The sequence below is a fragment of the Acanthisitta chloris genome, unplaced genomic scaffold (genome assembly GCF_000695815.1).
Source record: "Acanthisitta chloris isolate BGI_N310 unplaced genomic scaffold, ASM69581v1 scaffold4978, whole genome shotgun sequence".
In the NCBI taxonomy this organism is placed as follows: Eukaryota; Metazoa; Chordata; class Aves; order Passeriformes; family Acanthisittidae; genus Acanthisitta; species Acanthisitta chloris.
In genome coordinates, this window is record NW_008688551.1 from 18,504 (window position 1) to 33,919 (window position 15,416).

The window sequence follows — 15,416 nt, forward strand, 5'->3', positions numbered from 1 at the left end:
CCCTTCTACAAAATCTGTGTAGGTTTCTTTTACCTTCAGATGTATTTTATTATGTGCATCCTGTGCAAGTAGGACTGCTAGAAGATCCTGTGAAACTGGGAGTACTAGTGAATGCAAAACATCATGCTCAGCCAAACAAACTATGGTCAATGCTAACACTCTGTTCCTTGCCTTTCCAGTGAGGTTTCGTGTTGTTGCTCTGGATCTCAATTTTAAACCTATTCAGGAGATGGTGAGTGACCATTAATAATCCCTTATATCTAAATTTGCAGGGATTCAACCTCAAATTTTGAATAAAGGATTGCTTTGGATAAAATGATATTTTGCAGAAACTAAATACCAAAGAATAACCATGATTTCCTAAGCATATGCTATAATCCACTCTTACATTAGAGTCACAGGGAAGAAGGCAATTGTGCAGCAGTTTGAACTCCTGACACAACACCTTCTTCTATTGCTGGGAAAGATGCTCAAAAAAACCTCCATTTTGTTGCTGCAGACACTGTTTTAGCTCTGACCAGACTATTCAGCAATTGTTGCTTAAAAGAATCAATAAGTCATACACTTGGCACTTTGCTCACTTTAGAAATGGGGGAAAAGAAAAGAAAGTTGTTGCCACAAATGTTTATCTCTTCAAAGGCACTCTTTCTATTGCCAGCAATCTGTCTTCATGCTCAGTGCACATAAGCCAATAGCTGAAAGGGTCTTTACTGGCTGCCTCTTGTGTGACTGCAATGCTGAAGACAGCACTGTGTTACCAAAAGAGCTGGTGCTAAGAAGAAGCCCAAATCATAGTTTATGTGCAGCTCTGTACCTCTATTCACACAGATGCTCTGGGATTGCACTAAACCCAGCATGATCAGAGGCTGCCTCAACATTCTCATTTCATCTCTCCCCTTCATGTAATCTTCTTAGCAAAGTAAGGCTGCTACTAAACTGATTGAAATAAAGGATGAGGATCTCTGATTAATGGCATTATACTGATTATTGGTTATATATTTCTCACAGTCCTGAGGAAAAGTAATTTGTGTTTGTCCAGCCAATTAATTTCTTCTTCCACTTTGTTTTTAACTCTTTCAGTACCCTGTGATTGCAATTCAGGTAAGACATTTTTGTCTTTGTACTGCGTTATGCATCTTAAAATAAAATCTGGAGTGCATGTGCTTACATTGGTTTGTATGTGTTTACACACAGTCAAGTCTTGCTCCTGAGTAGACCAGCAGAAATTAACAGAAACTTCACAAAATCTAAGGATGCTGTTTGAGCCTGAGTAACATAGAAAGCACACCTATTGCAGCAGGCCAAAGTTGTACTGGTCTTATGTCTGCCTTTGACTCCCCTCCACCTCCTCCAGTTTGCTCAACTTACTTTGTGGTATATCTTTTTGTAACTCAAGTGCTTCTGAAAACTCTAAACAAACATAGGTTGAGGATATAATTATAACTATGTTAGTACTTCCATGTCATTTTCTGGTGTTTTTTAAAACACTGATTGCACTCCATATCTAGATAGCATTCTTATAAGTTTTCATGTTATACCATGAAGTCAGGTGACTTTATTTTCTTTGCAGTAAAACATACATATTTTAAGTTCTCCATATGTTTTTCTTCAGTCAGTGCTCTAAAGAGTTCATGGAAATGGTGTGAATCAGTTTTCTTTAGTCTAACTAGCATAACATGTACTGAGAGGCAAATGATACCCCAGTGAATGCAGAAGAAATGCTTCCTTCCTTCTTCTGGCAGCTGAAAAAAGCAAGCTGGGGTTGCTAAAGGCCAAGATTTGTGTGGGATAGACTCAGCTGAAGGGGAAGCACAAATAAGATTTCCTTTCTCTCTCCTCTTGACACGACTTTAGAGAAACATATACTAAAAAGCAGGAAAGAGCAGTATTGTGCAACTTTCACTATGATTGAGACTAGTAAGTAGGCTGGCAGAGGATGCCTAAATCTGGGAACAACAGATGAGAATCTAACAACATTAACAATAACATTACTAATCAGAGTACAAAGGCATAATTTATCTCAATGCACATGCATTAAGCAGCTTCTCCAATGAGTTAAAGCAACTTGCTCTGTTTTCTTCTTTGTTTCTGGTTTTGTGTGATAGAAACAAAAGATTTCCAAGAAAATAACCTGTGAGGCTGTCTTCTTTTTTTTCTTCAGGATCCAAGGGGCAACAGGATCTTTCAGTGGCAAAATGTGACATCAGATATGAACATTATCCAGTTAGAATTCCTACTAACTGAAGAGCCTATTCTGGGGAATTACAAAATTATCGTAGCAAAGAAGTCGGGAGCTAGAACAAATCGCTCATTCCTTGTGGAGGAATATGGTAAATGCCATCCACTGGGATTTTTTCAGTTTAGAAAACTTTATTAGAGATGAGTCCATATCAATCAACTCTTTCAACGGCTAAAACTTCAAATAGCATCCTGACAAACACAGCTTCAATTAGTTGTCATTAAGAACTGGAGAGATTGAAAAAGAAAGAACGGTAAAAAGCCAAAGAAAACAAATCATTTTGCACAGAGTCAGACAGCAATATAGTTGATTGCAAATTTCATTGCTACAAACTAAACTTTTCCCAGCCATGTCCACAAACTTTCTTGGCCAAAGCTCTGCAAGGCATCTAGACATCAAAGAATTCACCTCACAAGTCCTGTCTTTTCTTCAAAGTTTTGTAGAAATACTTTAGTAAGCTTCTGCAGATCAGGCCAGATCATTTTGACACCCCAGTTCTGAGATCCCATTCCATCAGTGACTAACTCTGATGATATATCCTCATTTTCTCTTTCATCTCAGGAAAGTCTGCAAGTGTACAATGTGCCAGTGTTGTTTTTTTCTTTTCATTCTTTGCCCTAGTGTTGCCAAAATTCGATGTCACGGTCACTGCACCAGAAAGCCTTACAGTCCTGGATACAGAGCTCACAGTGAAAGTCTGTGGATTGTAAGTACCAGCTACAGGGTACTTAGGAAATATGCTGAAGAGGAAGAACTTCCAAAGCACTGGGTAAAGATATAGAGCTTAGAAAAGCAAAAAAATATATAGAGCCCCAGAAGAGGTTGGTCAGGGTTGACTTGGTGGTTGGAGATTTCATTTACATTTGTGCTCATCTCATTTTATTGCATGAGTATTCCCTTCCAGATGGTGTTTGGTGACTTGGATAAATCTTTTGAGAGGTTCCCTGGTAAAGCAGGATGTGTCCACTCCCAATGGCCCACTTCTCAGGGAGACCTTTATAAATCAGAGCACCATTAAATTCGAGCAGAGATCTTAGGATTCCAGCTGTCTTTAACTCCCCCTCCAAGCTTAGTCCTTCAGAAAGACCTTGCTTGCTCTAATTACTTGCTTGAAATCCTGAAGCACTGAAATCCTGATCCCCTTGCACATATGAGGAGTTTTGCTTGGGTTTTAGTGACTCTAGAACTCAAGTCTAAGCTGAAGAGTGGAGATAACAGTTGTAGTTTCATCAGTATACGTGTCTGTTCTTCATGCTTACAGAAGTATTTATTTTTATATTTAAGGTGTGGTTTTGGTGCATGGGTTTAAGGGTGAAAAATAACTTATTTTGGTTTCTGAGTTGTATTTTCTTGGAAAATGCCAGTGAAACTCTTCCATGCTCTGACTTCCCAGCTCACTGCTTGTCCTGGATCTATTCCTGCATATACTAGCTTAAGTCTATTTTTCAAGCATCAGCTCATGGACCTATTTCCTCTTCCCCTAGGTACACCTATGGCCAGCCTGTTGAAGGGAAAGTCCAGCTCAGCATATGCAGGGATTTTGAGTCATATGGGTGGTGCAAGAAAAGCCCAGTTTGTCAATCATTTACCAAAAATGTATGAATTATTATTCCTCTTCATGCTTGTCCTGTCCTCTGTTCTTGCTTCTCTCCCTTTGCTCATCACACTTCTTTCTCTCTTTGATGCTTCACTTCCCTCTACTCATCTGTTTGCTTATATCACTAGCTAGGAGCTCAGGGCACCTCATTTCTCTTCTTGAATTCCTGCAGGCCTGAAGGATTGACATGTTCCTTCTTCATGACTCAGTTTCCCATCTGAAAAGTGTACAGGGATGTCTCCATCAGTCCTATATAAATCATTTTGATGGTAGACGGAAAAGACTTCACTCACTAAAGAAGGGTCTTGTGTATGGCCAACATCCTTTGAAAGCTATCATCCTTGGTAACATGATTTGTTTTCTTCCCTTTCCAGCTGGAGACAGATGGTTGCCTCTCCCAGGTTTTCAGCTCCAGCATCTTTGAGCTAAATCGCACTGGTTACACAAGGAATCTTGATGTGAAAGCCATTGTCATAGAGAAAGGAACAGGTAATCGATTCTAGACAATCAGAAACAGCAACAGTGGTGTGGTCAAGAAGGAAAGTAGGAGATACTCAGACTCTGCTTGCTGAGTACAAGGATGTCTTCCTGAGGAATGTCCATTTTTACAAGCATAGGGACCATCTCCGGGAAAATGCTAATTCTGGTGAAGTTGTATAGAAGACAAAGTATGTCTTCTTCTGATTTTGGGCATGTCTTACAGGCCTGCAATTAACAACTACTCAGTTTATTTCTGTAACTCGGGTGATGGGCAGCATACAGTTTGAGAATGTGGATCATCACTACAGAAGAGGAATTCCTTACTCTGGACAGGTAAGTAAGAGCATAGAGCATTGAAAATAATTGACAGGCAATCACATAACAACAGTGATGGGAGCATCTAGGGGACTGTTTGAGGTGGGAGAGTTCTCTCCGAGCTTCTTTCTTTGCATACTGTGCCCTACTGTTTACTCTGAACACTAAAGACTATTAGTATATTCTGTCAGAAATGCTCTGAACCTAAACAATTCACTAAATAGCATTTTTCTAACTTGCATTTTAACTTTGCTATAAATCACTGCCTCTCCCTTCAGAATTTACCATCACATGCCAGCCAGAGAAGAATAAAAACACTACTGGATGAGGGAAGAAAAGGGGAATGGAATTTAAGACATATCAAAGAAATCAAGGAAATAACAACAGTTTCTGTCTCAAAAAGTTTTTCATGGCAGATACTGTGGAAGCTCCTGCTCCAAACCTCATAAGATAGCTGAGATAGCTCCCAGGAAGTGCAAAGAGACATCTCAGTTCTTCTGTATTGCTTTGAAGAAAGATGAAAAAGCAATTCTGCTATTCTGTCTGAGAGCAAAAGAGTACAAAACATTAGTATCTTCATACAGAAAGATAATATGCTGAACATGTTTCACATTCTTTTCTACAGATCAAGCTGGTAGACAAAGACAAATCTCCTATTTCAAATAAGATTATTCAGCTATTTGTTAATAACAAGAACACAGGCAACTTTACCACTGATGAAGATGGTGTTGCAAAATTTAGCATTGACACGTCCAAAATGTTTGAACCTGAGATCAGCCTGAAAGTGAGTACAAAACAAGGCCGAGTAGAAATCCTGATTAGAGACTGAGTAGAGACACAGAGAGAGATGGTTGCTCTCAAAATGAACCCCCAAAATATGGGATGAGGTTTGAATTCTGGTAATAAAAATGTGCTTTCTCCATCTCATTTCATGTTCTAGAGTTCTCAAAAATTAACATAAAAACAGTGAGGAAAACACTCGATTTGTGCAATGCAATGGCTTGCTGCAAGGCTGCAAGAACATGATGCTGCTTTTTCCTTACCAGTTTGGCTTTAGATGCAATTCTAAATATATGCAGTGTGTGAACTAATCATTCTGATGTCAGAAGGTGATAATGATTTCCCTAGAAAGATGTTTGTTTTCCTTTTCTTCCCCATTCCCTCTCCTGATTAGGCAATTTATGACACTGGTGACTACTGCCACTATGAAGGTTGGATAGAGCCTTATTACCCAGAAGCAACTCTCTCAATCCAGCGCTTCTACTCTTGGACTAGCAGTTTTGTGAGGATTGAGCCTTTATGGAAAGAGCTGGGCTGTGGGCAGAAGAGAAGGATCACTGTGCACTATATTTTAAACACAGAAGGATACAAGAGCATCAACACCATGAACTTCTACTATGTGGTGAGTATGTTGTGGCATATTTGCTGAAAGGGCTTCACCAGGCAGCTATCTGGGAATGCATCCACAGGAATTACAGCAGTGAGTGCTCTTCCAGCTTTAGGATTATCAACCAGCACAATGGCAAATATACCAAGGACATAAACAGCACTGAGGTGGTTTGGCAAAACTACCCACTCAGGAAAAAATTACTCCCATTTCTGGCCATGTCACTCTATTTCATAGTAAGGAACTACCTTTGTAATGTCTCAGGCCAGGGTTCTTGTCCCTTGCCTCCAAGAAACTCTTGACAGTATTCTCTGCCTCCTCCTTCCCTTCCATTTCCTTCTGCTTCCTGACCAGTGCCAAGGGCCCCAGCAGCAGCAGCTGCAGTGACAGCATTCAGCATGCCCTAAGGCTGATGTTTAAGCATTTGAGACCATCACAGTGTAGACTGTTCTGTCAATGTACAGCAACTTGATTGCCAGTTTCTCCCTCCAGTTTCTACCATAAATGTCTCAATCTTCTCTGCACAGGGCATGGCAAAAGGCAAGATTGTCCTTACAGGGGAAATTAAGGTTAATATCCAAGTTGGTAAGTTAAGTTGCCAATCCATATTTCTGTATGAATGAAAAATAGATTGTTGAATCAAGGCAAGACCTCCTGAATGTATACAGCAGCTATTGGAAAGGCCTTCTCTCTCTCTATCCATGCATGTCTGCATGATGCTAGCACTGCCACTAAAATAGAGTCAGGTTTAGTCCAGCAACTAGTTAATTTGACAGTAGTTGAATAGTGCCTTCTAAAGATCTTCCCAAAGAATAAGGTAGGGAATGCAGAGTGCCTGTCTTAGGGGCCACATGTTCAAATCCACAATAAAATTGAGACCAACTGGATCCAAATGCAGGCATGTCATCTCCTGACACTTTTTTCCATTTATTGCCCAAGCTCAGATTGCTCCACTGACTGGTACAACTACATGCCTGTTGAGGATGGCTGCTACTACAGCAGATCTTTGATGTTCATAGCTTATTGGTGGTTTTCTTTCTTCCACCAGGCCAAAATGGCACTTTCACCATCCCTCTTGTGGTCAGTGAGAAAATGGCTCCAACCCTTCGGTTGCTGGTATATACCTTACACCCTGACAAGGAGCTGGTGGCAGACAGTGTTCGATTTCCAGTTGAGAAGTGTTTCAAAAACCAGGTGAGAGGCACTAAGATATAGAAAGTCTTACCTGCTGTCAGAAAAATACAAATTATTTGTGTATACATTCACATCAGTTTTCCAGTTTTATTTCCTCTCTCCGTCCACTTCTCTCAACATTATTCCTTTCATTCTCCTTTTTTTCTTTTTGGGCTTCTATCTTTACCACTACCTGCTGGCCTTATTGTCAAAAGGTAAATCTTCTTTTAAAATTAAAGAAATTTTGAGGAAACCCGCACAAATCACAGATGATTCTTGCCTGTCTTAAACTATACTAGTGTTCCATTTAGGTTAGACTTTCTGTTCTTTAGAATAGTGAACACACTTTAGCCTTATCCCACTTCACTATTCAATCTAAGTTTTTTTAGTTGTGTTTTTTGGGGTTTTTTTTGGTTCTTGAAAAATGCAATTTGGGTTTATCAGAAATAAATACAAATAGAAATGAAAGCAAAAATAGCCATCTGGGGTTCAAGTTTTTCATCCATTTTTTTAATGGTATATTTTCTTTTATTATTTTGAAATCAGATTTCAGCATTATGATTTTTCTAATCTTCAGTTCTTAAAAGCTAAAACACTTTGGGAGAAAATAAACCAAGTGAGATTAAACAAAATGTTTCCAGCTACCCGATGTGGTCCTTCTCTTCTGTTTTTTCCCTCTTATCTAACACAAATGTGAAATAGATTTTGCTCTGAAGAGATTCAAAACAGAATCTATTTTAAATACTTACTAATGTGGACCATGAACCCAGTAAAAATTTGATTTGCTCACTGTAGTGCTTATTACATGTAGTCAGGTCATAAAATTTGATTTGATAATAACCACAAAAGAATCACACTTTATTTTAAACCACTTGAGGTAGGCTTCATTTAAGCTATCACAGGAATCGAAGTGTGCTTATTGCCTAAGCCCCCATTATAACAGAGACCTGGTCAAAAGCTGCAGTGGAGACCAGACTTCATTCTCCACGCAGACTCTGTGTTTTAACAGAAAAGCCTTCTACTCTCCTTCTTACCCTTCATTCACACGCACAGACAGAGCAGCACAAAGCAGCATGGATTAGCCATACCAACATCTGTTTAATGAATTTTCAGGTCCAGTTGCAATTCTCTGAAAAGAAGATGCACCCAGCTTCCAATGTCAGTTTAATCATTGAAGCTGCTGCCAACTCCTTCTGTGCTGTGAGGGCAGTGGATCAGAGCGTGCTGCTCCTGAAGCCTGAGATGGAGCTGTCTGCAGAAATGGTAAGCTTCCCAAAATGGATTGTCTCCTTCCACTGCCTCTTCCTCCTGTTTTACAGTCTCTCTCCACTTGAGATCACTTGACAGTGTCGGACTTCTACCACATTTTGCATGTGCTGGTCATGAACCATCTATAATAGGCAACTAACAGGTTTTGTTTCTTGGCAGTTGAAAGTCCTCTTTCACACGTGGGATTTAGTTTAGCCAGTGACTGATCTCTTGTAGCACAACTCTCTGGCTTAGCTGACAGTCCTCCCACTTCTGTGTCATCTGCAGTCTTGCTGAGGGTACAAACCTCCAACATCCAGATCATCAGTGAAGATGCTGAACAAGACTGGATGCAGTATTGGTCCCTGTGGTACATCACTAGTTACTGGTCTCCAACTAGACTTTGTACCACTTATCACTGCCTTTTAGGTGCAGCCATTCAGCTGATTTTCAATCCAGGAAAACAGAACATGCCTTCAAACAGGCCAGCATCTCAGCTCTGGAAATTTGCAGCATTTGACAGTGTAATTAGAATTGATCTTCACACACACAGAGGTTTTATGTTTCCTTCTCCCTCACAGATATACAGATTGCATCCCCTGCAAGACTTTCAAGGCTACATCTTCAATGGGCTCAACCTAGAAGAAGGCCCCAAAGATCCCTGTGTCCCATCTGACAACATCTTTCACAATGGATTGTATTACGCACCTGTAAGGTCTGGATTAGGCCCAGATGTGTATCAGTTCCTCAGGGTAAATGTCTTGTGCATTACTTAAATCTGTTGAAGTGAGTTTCTGCTTATGTAGTGTGAAATATTTCTGCAAATGATAGTGTTAGTAAAGCTTTTGCATGACAAACTGTCCTCATGGATCTTTAGTCTCAATTGACTATCTGTCGTTTTCCAGCATGCACAAAACTCCTACAAGTCTCTGCATAGATGTCTCTGGTGCCTCTCTGGTGGAAAGGCAATAATGGAAAAGAGGGAGGAATGGAATAAACCTCAGCTACAGTATGGTTATGGCTAACATCAAAATGTGTTTTTTATAGGACATGGGCATGAAATTTTTTACCAACTCAAAGGTTCAGCAACCAGTTGTATGTTCTAGTGAGACTGTAAGAATTTCACCACATTTCTGGAATCCAGAATTCATGGCTTCTACACACAATGTCCAACCAACAGGTAACATAGGGGACACAAAATACATTTTATCTTTCTTCTTCAAGGAAGTGGTAAGAAGTGGTATTCATGTTGGCAATCAGCAGAGTGCCACACAAAACTAATATTGTTGACACTGATTCCTTTTTGACAGAGCTAGTTTGAAAAGACTTTATGACTGTGGACAGCAAACAGATCTAGAGCCAAGTGAGCTGACTTCTAGCCCTAGGTCTCATGCTCATATTTGGAGACCAAAACACTTCAAGTGATGTTTTCTTTTGCCTTTGAGACCAGGTTATACCTAACTCAGGGCTACATTAGTGATATATTAAATATATATTAAATAATATTTGTGTGGCATTACTTAGAGTCTCAGTTAGAAAGAAATGGGAGAACACTTATTGTCCTTCATACTGGTCCATGCATATTCAAACCTGTCTTTTCTGGGAGTCCTCATTATATGAACCAGATTTTACTAAATTCTCATTATCTCTTAGTAACTGATTTTTTTAGAGAAGAACATGAGAAACCACTCATCCTTGAGACTATACGGGAATTCTTCCCTGAAACTTGGATTTGGGATATAGTCCCAATTAAGTGAGTATTGCTTCTTCCACCTCTTTGCCTTGCTTTTGAGAATTACTAAATATGTCCCTTGATGTCCTACAGAGTGGCAATACCTTGCCACCTCTTCTTACTTTATGGCCTGGAAGACCTAGCATTTTCAATCATTGCCTGTCCACCTGCCTTTCTCTTTTTCATGATGAATTTACCAAAGATGTCCCCAAACACATCTGTTTCCACAATGCATGTACCATGAGTCATATTCCCTTCCTAAGAAGAAGGACATCTGTATTTAAAATATGGGTTTCCAGAACAAGAATTCTGAGTTGTCTTTCCAAACTCAGGGAAATGATGAACAGAAGAACTTACAAATGGGGTTTATCAGATTTAGGTGATATATTCTGAGGACTTGTATGTGGGATTTCTGCACACAGAGTAGGGGTAGTGAGGATTTTAAAAACTTATTGTCTCTACTCAGAAGCAAGGTATATGAAACTTTCCCTTTCTAAACTCATCCTTTATCCATTCCCATCAGTTCTAGTGGAAAAGCCAGCATCTCATACACCATGCCTGACACCATCACCAAATGGAAGGTCAGTGCCTTCTGTGTGGAAAAGTTGGTTGGATTTGGCATGCCTGTGCCTGCCACCCTGACAGCCTTACAGCCTTTCTTTGTCGACCTGACCTTGCCATACTCTATCATCCGAGGAGAAGATTTTCTGCTTAGAGCCAATGTCTTTAACTACCTTGACCAGTGTATTAAGGTGGGTACTTCTGTCCACATTCTTAGACCTTGACCCATTTCCAAAGATGCTGAACCAAAATGTTCAGTGCAGATGGCTGGATCTGTCCCTGCTCTTGACTGAGGTACTGCTCACTCTACCTGACAACAGATTTTCTTGACTGGGTTTGTCCTCATAAACCACTACAAAGCAGTGGGAGGTCTGTGTGAACTATGTCTAGGAGGGGTGTATAAGCAACTGTCTCAAGATCCACTGAGGAAGGAAACAAGGGCATTGCAAAGTATCATTCACCATCCACAGTCATGTGAGTCATCAATGCTTTTAGTGGGGTCTTTTATCTATGAATCAGATGTGCATAGGATATTTTACATCTCGATGGAGAATGCTATGAGAAACAGAAGGGAAAACTGTTAAGGTTGTGTCTGATGGATGATTCACCTAACACCATCATCCCAGGCCTTAAATCTGCTCTACGCTGTTAACATAAACAGATACTATCTCACCCATCTCTAACAACAAAGCACTATTTTCATATGGTACAAGATCTTCATTACATCACACTCGTCTTTCTGTTCTCAGATTAATGTTTTGCTGTCAGATTCCCTTGATTATCAAGCCTTGATTATCTCCCCAGCGGATGATGGATGTGTATGTGCCAAACAAAGAAAGACATATGTCTGGAATATTTTCCCCAAAGAAATTGGTAAGTGCTTTGAATCTACCTGGTTTTCTGTCTTGAGATTGATACTAATCAATTTATACCTCACCTGAAAAAAACTAATCCTCTTCCAACATGGAGAACTTAGTCTACTACTTGTTGGGGCCTGGCTAGCAGAGGACCTGTAACCTGAGCAATGGTTAAAGGAATGCTTAAGCAATTAAAAACAAGACAAACAAAATAGGTCTTGGTGACCTTGTTTCTATCTTCATGCATTCCTGTCTTCAATTCAACACCTTATAATGGTCTTGTTCTCTCCTGCTGCCAGGGGTTTTTAGGTTTAGTTTTGGTTTTACTGCCTTATAGATAAGTCATTTTGCTAACAAGCTGAGAATAGTGCTGTTGTTTAGGTTCTCATGGACACTGTGTAGCTCTTGTTATCAGTTTCCCAGGATGTGAGAGCAGGATGTAGCTTAAACTTGTAACCCATCATAAGGAAGAATTGTACGCATTGACAGGTTAAGCAACCAATCCAAAGTTGTGTGATCAGCGTGTAGCTGCATGTACAGGAGACATTTTACTATAAATACTGTTAGGTGCCCTAAATAAAGTTGACTATCAGAGCATCATATTGGTGTGTGCTGTAGTCCGTCCCTCACAAGGACCCCAACAACTACTGATCTTTCCAGTTGTCTGAACTAAAGAGGTTGTCCACAACTATGGCGTGCTTATCATTCCCATTTTCAGAGACCAGTTCTCTTCTTGGATGCCTCACCCAGAGTGACTGACCATTCATTATGTTGCACTACTTAATATTATTAATCAGATGAAATTTCCTATTTTAGCATGATACAGGTCCTTTTTTTTAACTTTTATGCTACTATTTAAGGTAATGAAGTATTCAGCATCACTGCAGAGACCAAGGGTAATGAAGCTTGTGGAGACAAGGCCCATAGGAACATCAGTATTGACTACAAGGACACCCAGATCAGAATGCTGTTGGTTGAGGTACTGCTAGCAGCACTTACTGTTTGCCCTGTATTCCTTTTCATGAGGAAATTAAAATGCAGCAGAAGTACCAAAAGTAAATATAAGTTTTTTAGGTTCCCTAAAGAACTCCTGGAATGGCTTCACCTTCATCTGGCTAGGACAGGGTCTGGTTGTTCAATCTAAGACCAAGACCACTCCCATCTGATGTTCTCTTCCATGAGGATCTGTGGGTGTTGGTAGTGCACATCTCCCTCATACAGGGGAGAAACTTGAAATGAGTCACTTCATCAGATGGGAACTCCCTTTTAGTAGCACCCACATCAAGTATGAACCTGTAAACTGTTGTTTCAATCTACCTTTCTTATGATGTGGAAGGTTGGGGAAGGGTGTGGCTTTTCTGTCACTGCATTTCTTCTCCATGCTTTTTTCTCATCCACTGCATGTCTCTTCCCATCTCCATGCAGTCTGAAGGCATCAGAAGGGAAAAGACTCAAAATGCCCTAATCTGTACAGAAGGTAAGAGTATTATACACTGCTGTCCTGAGAGGAATTGAAAGGAAGGTTGGAGTTTGCATTCTTTCCTCTAGTGCTTGTTGATGTTGTCCCTCTGCTTTTCTCCAGTTATCCAAATGACAGCTATCATGAGCATTGCAGTTCAATTCCCTGCTATGGAATTCCCAAGTGATCCCACGCACATCACTGAGGCAGCGTCTGTGCCTCAGTCAGATGTGCTCAGATGCTGAAGGAAGGCTGCTATGAAGCTATCAAAGGGAAATGACCTTTCTGTGCAAAATATATCCTGTGTTTCAGTCACTCATGGTGACTACTGTCCTCTATTACAAAGATACATGCAGCTTACAGCTTTCCACTTCTAGTGGGACTGGGAGAGTGAATTCCACACTATCTCAGTGCTAACAGCAAACAGTTTCCAAGATTTCCTGGATGACCTAAAAGAGGCATAAAAGCAGTTCTGACCAACCAGCTCTCCTCACTGTCTCACTGAAGAAATCCCCAGGGTTCACAGACACCTGCTCACCTGCCTGTGAGCACCAGCCTTACCATATTCTGTGGTTTTCTATCGACCAATGACAGTTATTGCATCACTTGATCTGTTTTTCATTATTTTGATTTTGCTGTTGTCCTCTTCTCTCTTCATGTTCTTGGTGACGGCTCTAAGTTTCAGCTTATTGCTGTCTCTTGTATGCAATTTTGCACTGTATAATTTGCTCCAGGAGTACTTCACTGCTATAATTAATGTTCCCATACAAATGACCACAATGCACTTAATATCTTTCTCCACAGATGATGTGGTTGTTCAAGACATAGCTCTAGATCTACCTACAAATGTTTTGGAAGGATCAGTGAGAGCTTCCTTTTCTGTTGCTGGTAAATATATAGTTAATAAAACATAAAAATAAATAAAATGTATATATATATATAAAATGAAAGCACTTTCAGGATTCAAAATGTGAGGTTACACTCCTTGTGTAGGAACCTTTTGAGAAAAGAGACTGATACTCATCTGATCCAGCAATGTTGTTAACTGCATCAGAGAGATGCAGCAGATGATCCATTACATCATTCTTCATTATTCTCTTTAAATTTATTACATTTGAGTGTTTTGTTCTGAAGTAGCGGCACACTTCTGAGTTATTACCCCAGCCAGACTCATGCCAGTATGACCTTTTTCCACATATCCACCTCCAAATCAGAGATGGCCAGTGAATTCTTTTCAGTCTTTTCAGGACCTGGACTTTGTTACATGATTCACTAGTCATAAAATCTTTGCTGTGTCACGTTGGCAGTTTCAGTTCACTCCAGAAATACCTTGCTAGCTCTATGCTGTCTTTCCTAAGAATAACAGTTTGGAGGTGGTCTGTGCCACATCTGCATAAATAATGCACCTTTTCAGCAACAGTTGTTAATTCTGCAATAAATGGCTTAATATAGCATCTCTGGGCTGTTCCCCTTTTGTCCTCTGGAAGCAGAATTCCTGGAAGATCTTTTCCTTTCTGATAAGAAGTATCTGTTTGAAGTGGCATTAAAATAAGTACTGTTTCTGATATGAGCAATTTCGACTAAGTAAGGAGAGGCAGGGAAAGGATTCTTTGTTGACTGCAAAGCAGAACAGATCACTTGGCACTGAGAGCTTCATGCTTGCTGGGAAGGCTTGAAACCACAGCTAGGCTTTTATGACTCTGTCTATGGAATAGAAGTTACTGATTATTTCAGTGGCCATGAGTTGTTTTAATTGCCCCCTTGCATCTCCTCTTCCCCAGGTGACATCATGGGCACTGCCATGCAGAATGTGCACCAGCTCCTCCAGATGCCATTTGGCTGTGGGGAGCAGAATATGGTCCTGTTTGCACCCAACATCTATGTCCTGAACTACCTGAACAAAACAGGGCAGCAGAGTAAGGAGATCAAATCCAAGGCCATTGGATACTTAGTGAGCGGTGAGATATTTGTGATTCCCTTATGCGAAAATTCCTATTGAGGTCTATTGAGCAGAAGCAGCAGCATGACTATCCTAGCAGATGGCACCACTGTTGGAGCACATCTCAGCAACCCAAGCGTTTGTCCTGATCAAGACATTCTTTTATTTTTACTTTATCTTCTTTCCTTATCTCTTTTTTGCTGATAATCAACTGTCATGTTTCCTTTGAGGTTTTGTCTTTCAGTCCCCTTCTCCTTTTCCACTCAAGAATAGTATGTATCCTAATCCTGTCAGTCTAGTTGGAGCATAGAGTGCATAGAGCTCTGCCTATTCTGTGACACAGTTTCTGCAGGACAAGATGTTCTGTCTATAGACTCTTTCAGGGCTCCCCTCCTGCTTGGTAGATATGCATTACCTTTCCACTCTTTC

General features: G+C 40.3%; 1 protein-coding gene across 1 annotated transcript in view; it reads left to right on the forward strand.

Moving 5' to 3' along the window:
• Window positions 1-15,416, forward strand: part of LOC103808273 (ovostatin-like) — a 24,687-nt gene that overhangs the window by 2,435 nt on the left and 6,836 nt on the right. Inside the window, exons 4-24 of the mRNA XM_009081046.1 lie at window positions 180-232; window positions 1,081-1,101; window positions 2,162-2,330; window positions 2,861-2,945; window positions 3,724-3,835; window positions 4,211-4,325; window positions 4,540-4,649; window positions 5,257-5,415; window positions 5,806-6,033; window positions 6,546-6,603; window positions 7,067-7,212; window positions 8,305-8,454; window positions 9,021-9,191; window positions 9,487-9,619; window positions 10,093-10,192; window positions 10,695-10,923; window positions 11,482-11,605; window positions 12,450-12,568; window positions 13,015-13,066; window positions 13,853-13,936; window positions 14,830-15,006. Coding sequence (XP_009079294.1) covers window positions 180-232; window positions 1,081-1,101; window positions 2,162-2,330; window positions 2,861-2,945; window positions 3,724-3,835; window positions 4,211-4,325; window positions 4,540-4,649; window positions 5,257-5,415; window positions 5,806-6,033; window positions 6,546-6,603; window positions 7,067-7,212; window positions 8,305-8,454; window positions 9,021-9,191; window positions 9,487-9,619; window positions 10,093-10,192; window positions 10,695-10,923; window positions 11,482-11,605; window positions 12,450-12,568; window positions 13,015-13,066; window positions 13,853-13,936; window positions 14,830-15,006 — 2,595 coding nt within the window. The remainder of the gene's footprint in view (window positions 1-179; window positions 233-1,080; window positions 1,102-2,161; window positions 2,331-2,860; window positions 2,946-3,723; window positions 3,836-4,210; window positions 4,326-4,539; window positions 4,650-5,256; window positions 5,416-5,805; window positions 6,034-6,545; window positions 6,604-7,066; window positions 7,213-8,304; window positions 8,455-9,020; window positions 9,192-9,486; window positions 9,620-10,092; window positions 10,193-10,694; window positions 10,924-11,481; window positions 11,606-12,449; window positions 12,569-13,014; window positions 13,067-13,852; window positions 13,937-14,829; window positions 15,007-15,416) is intronic.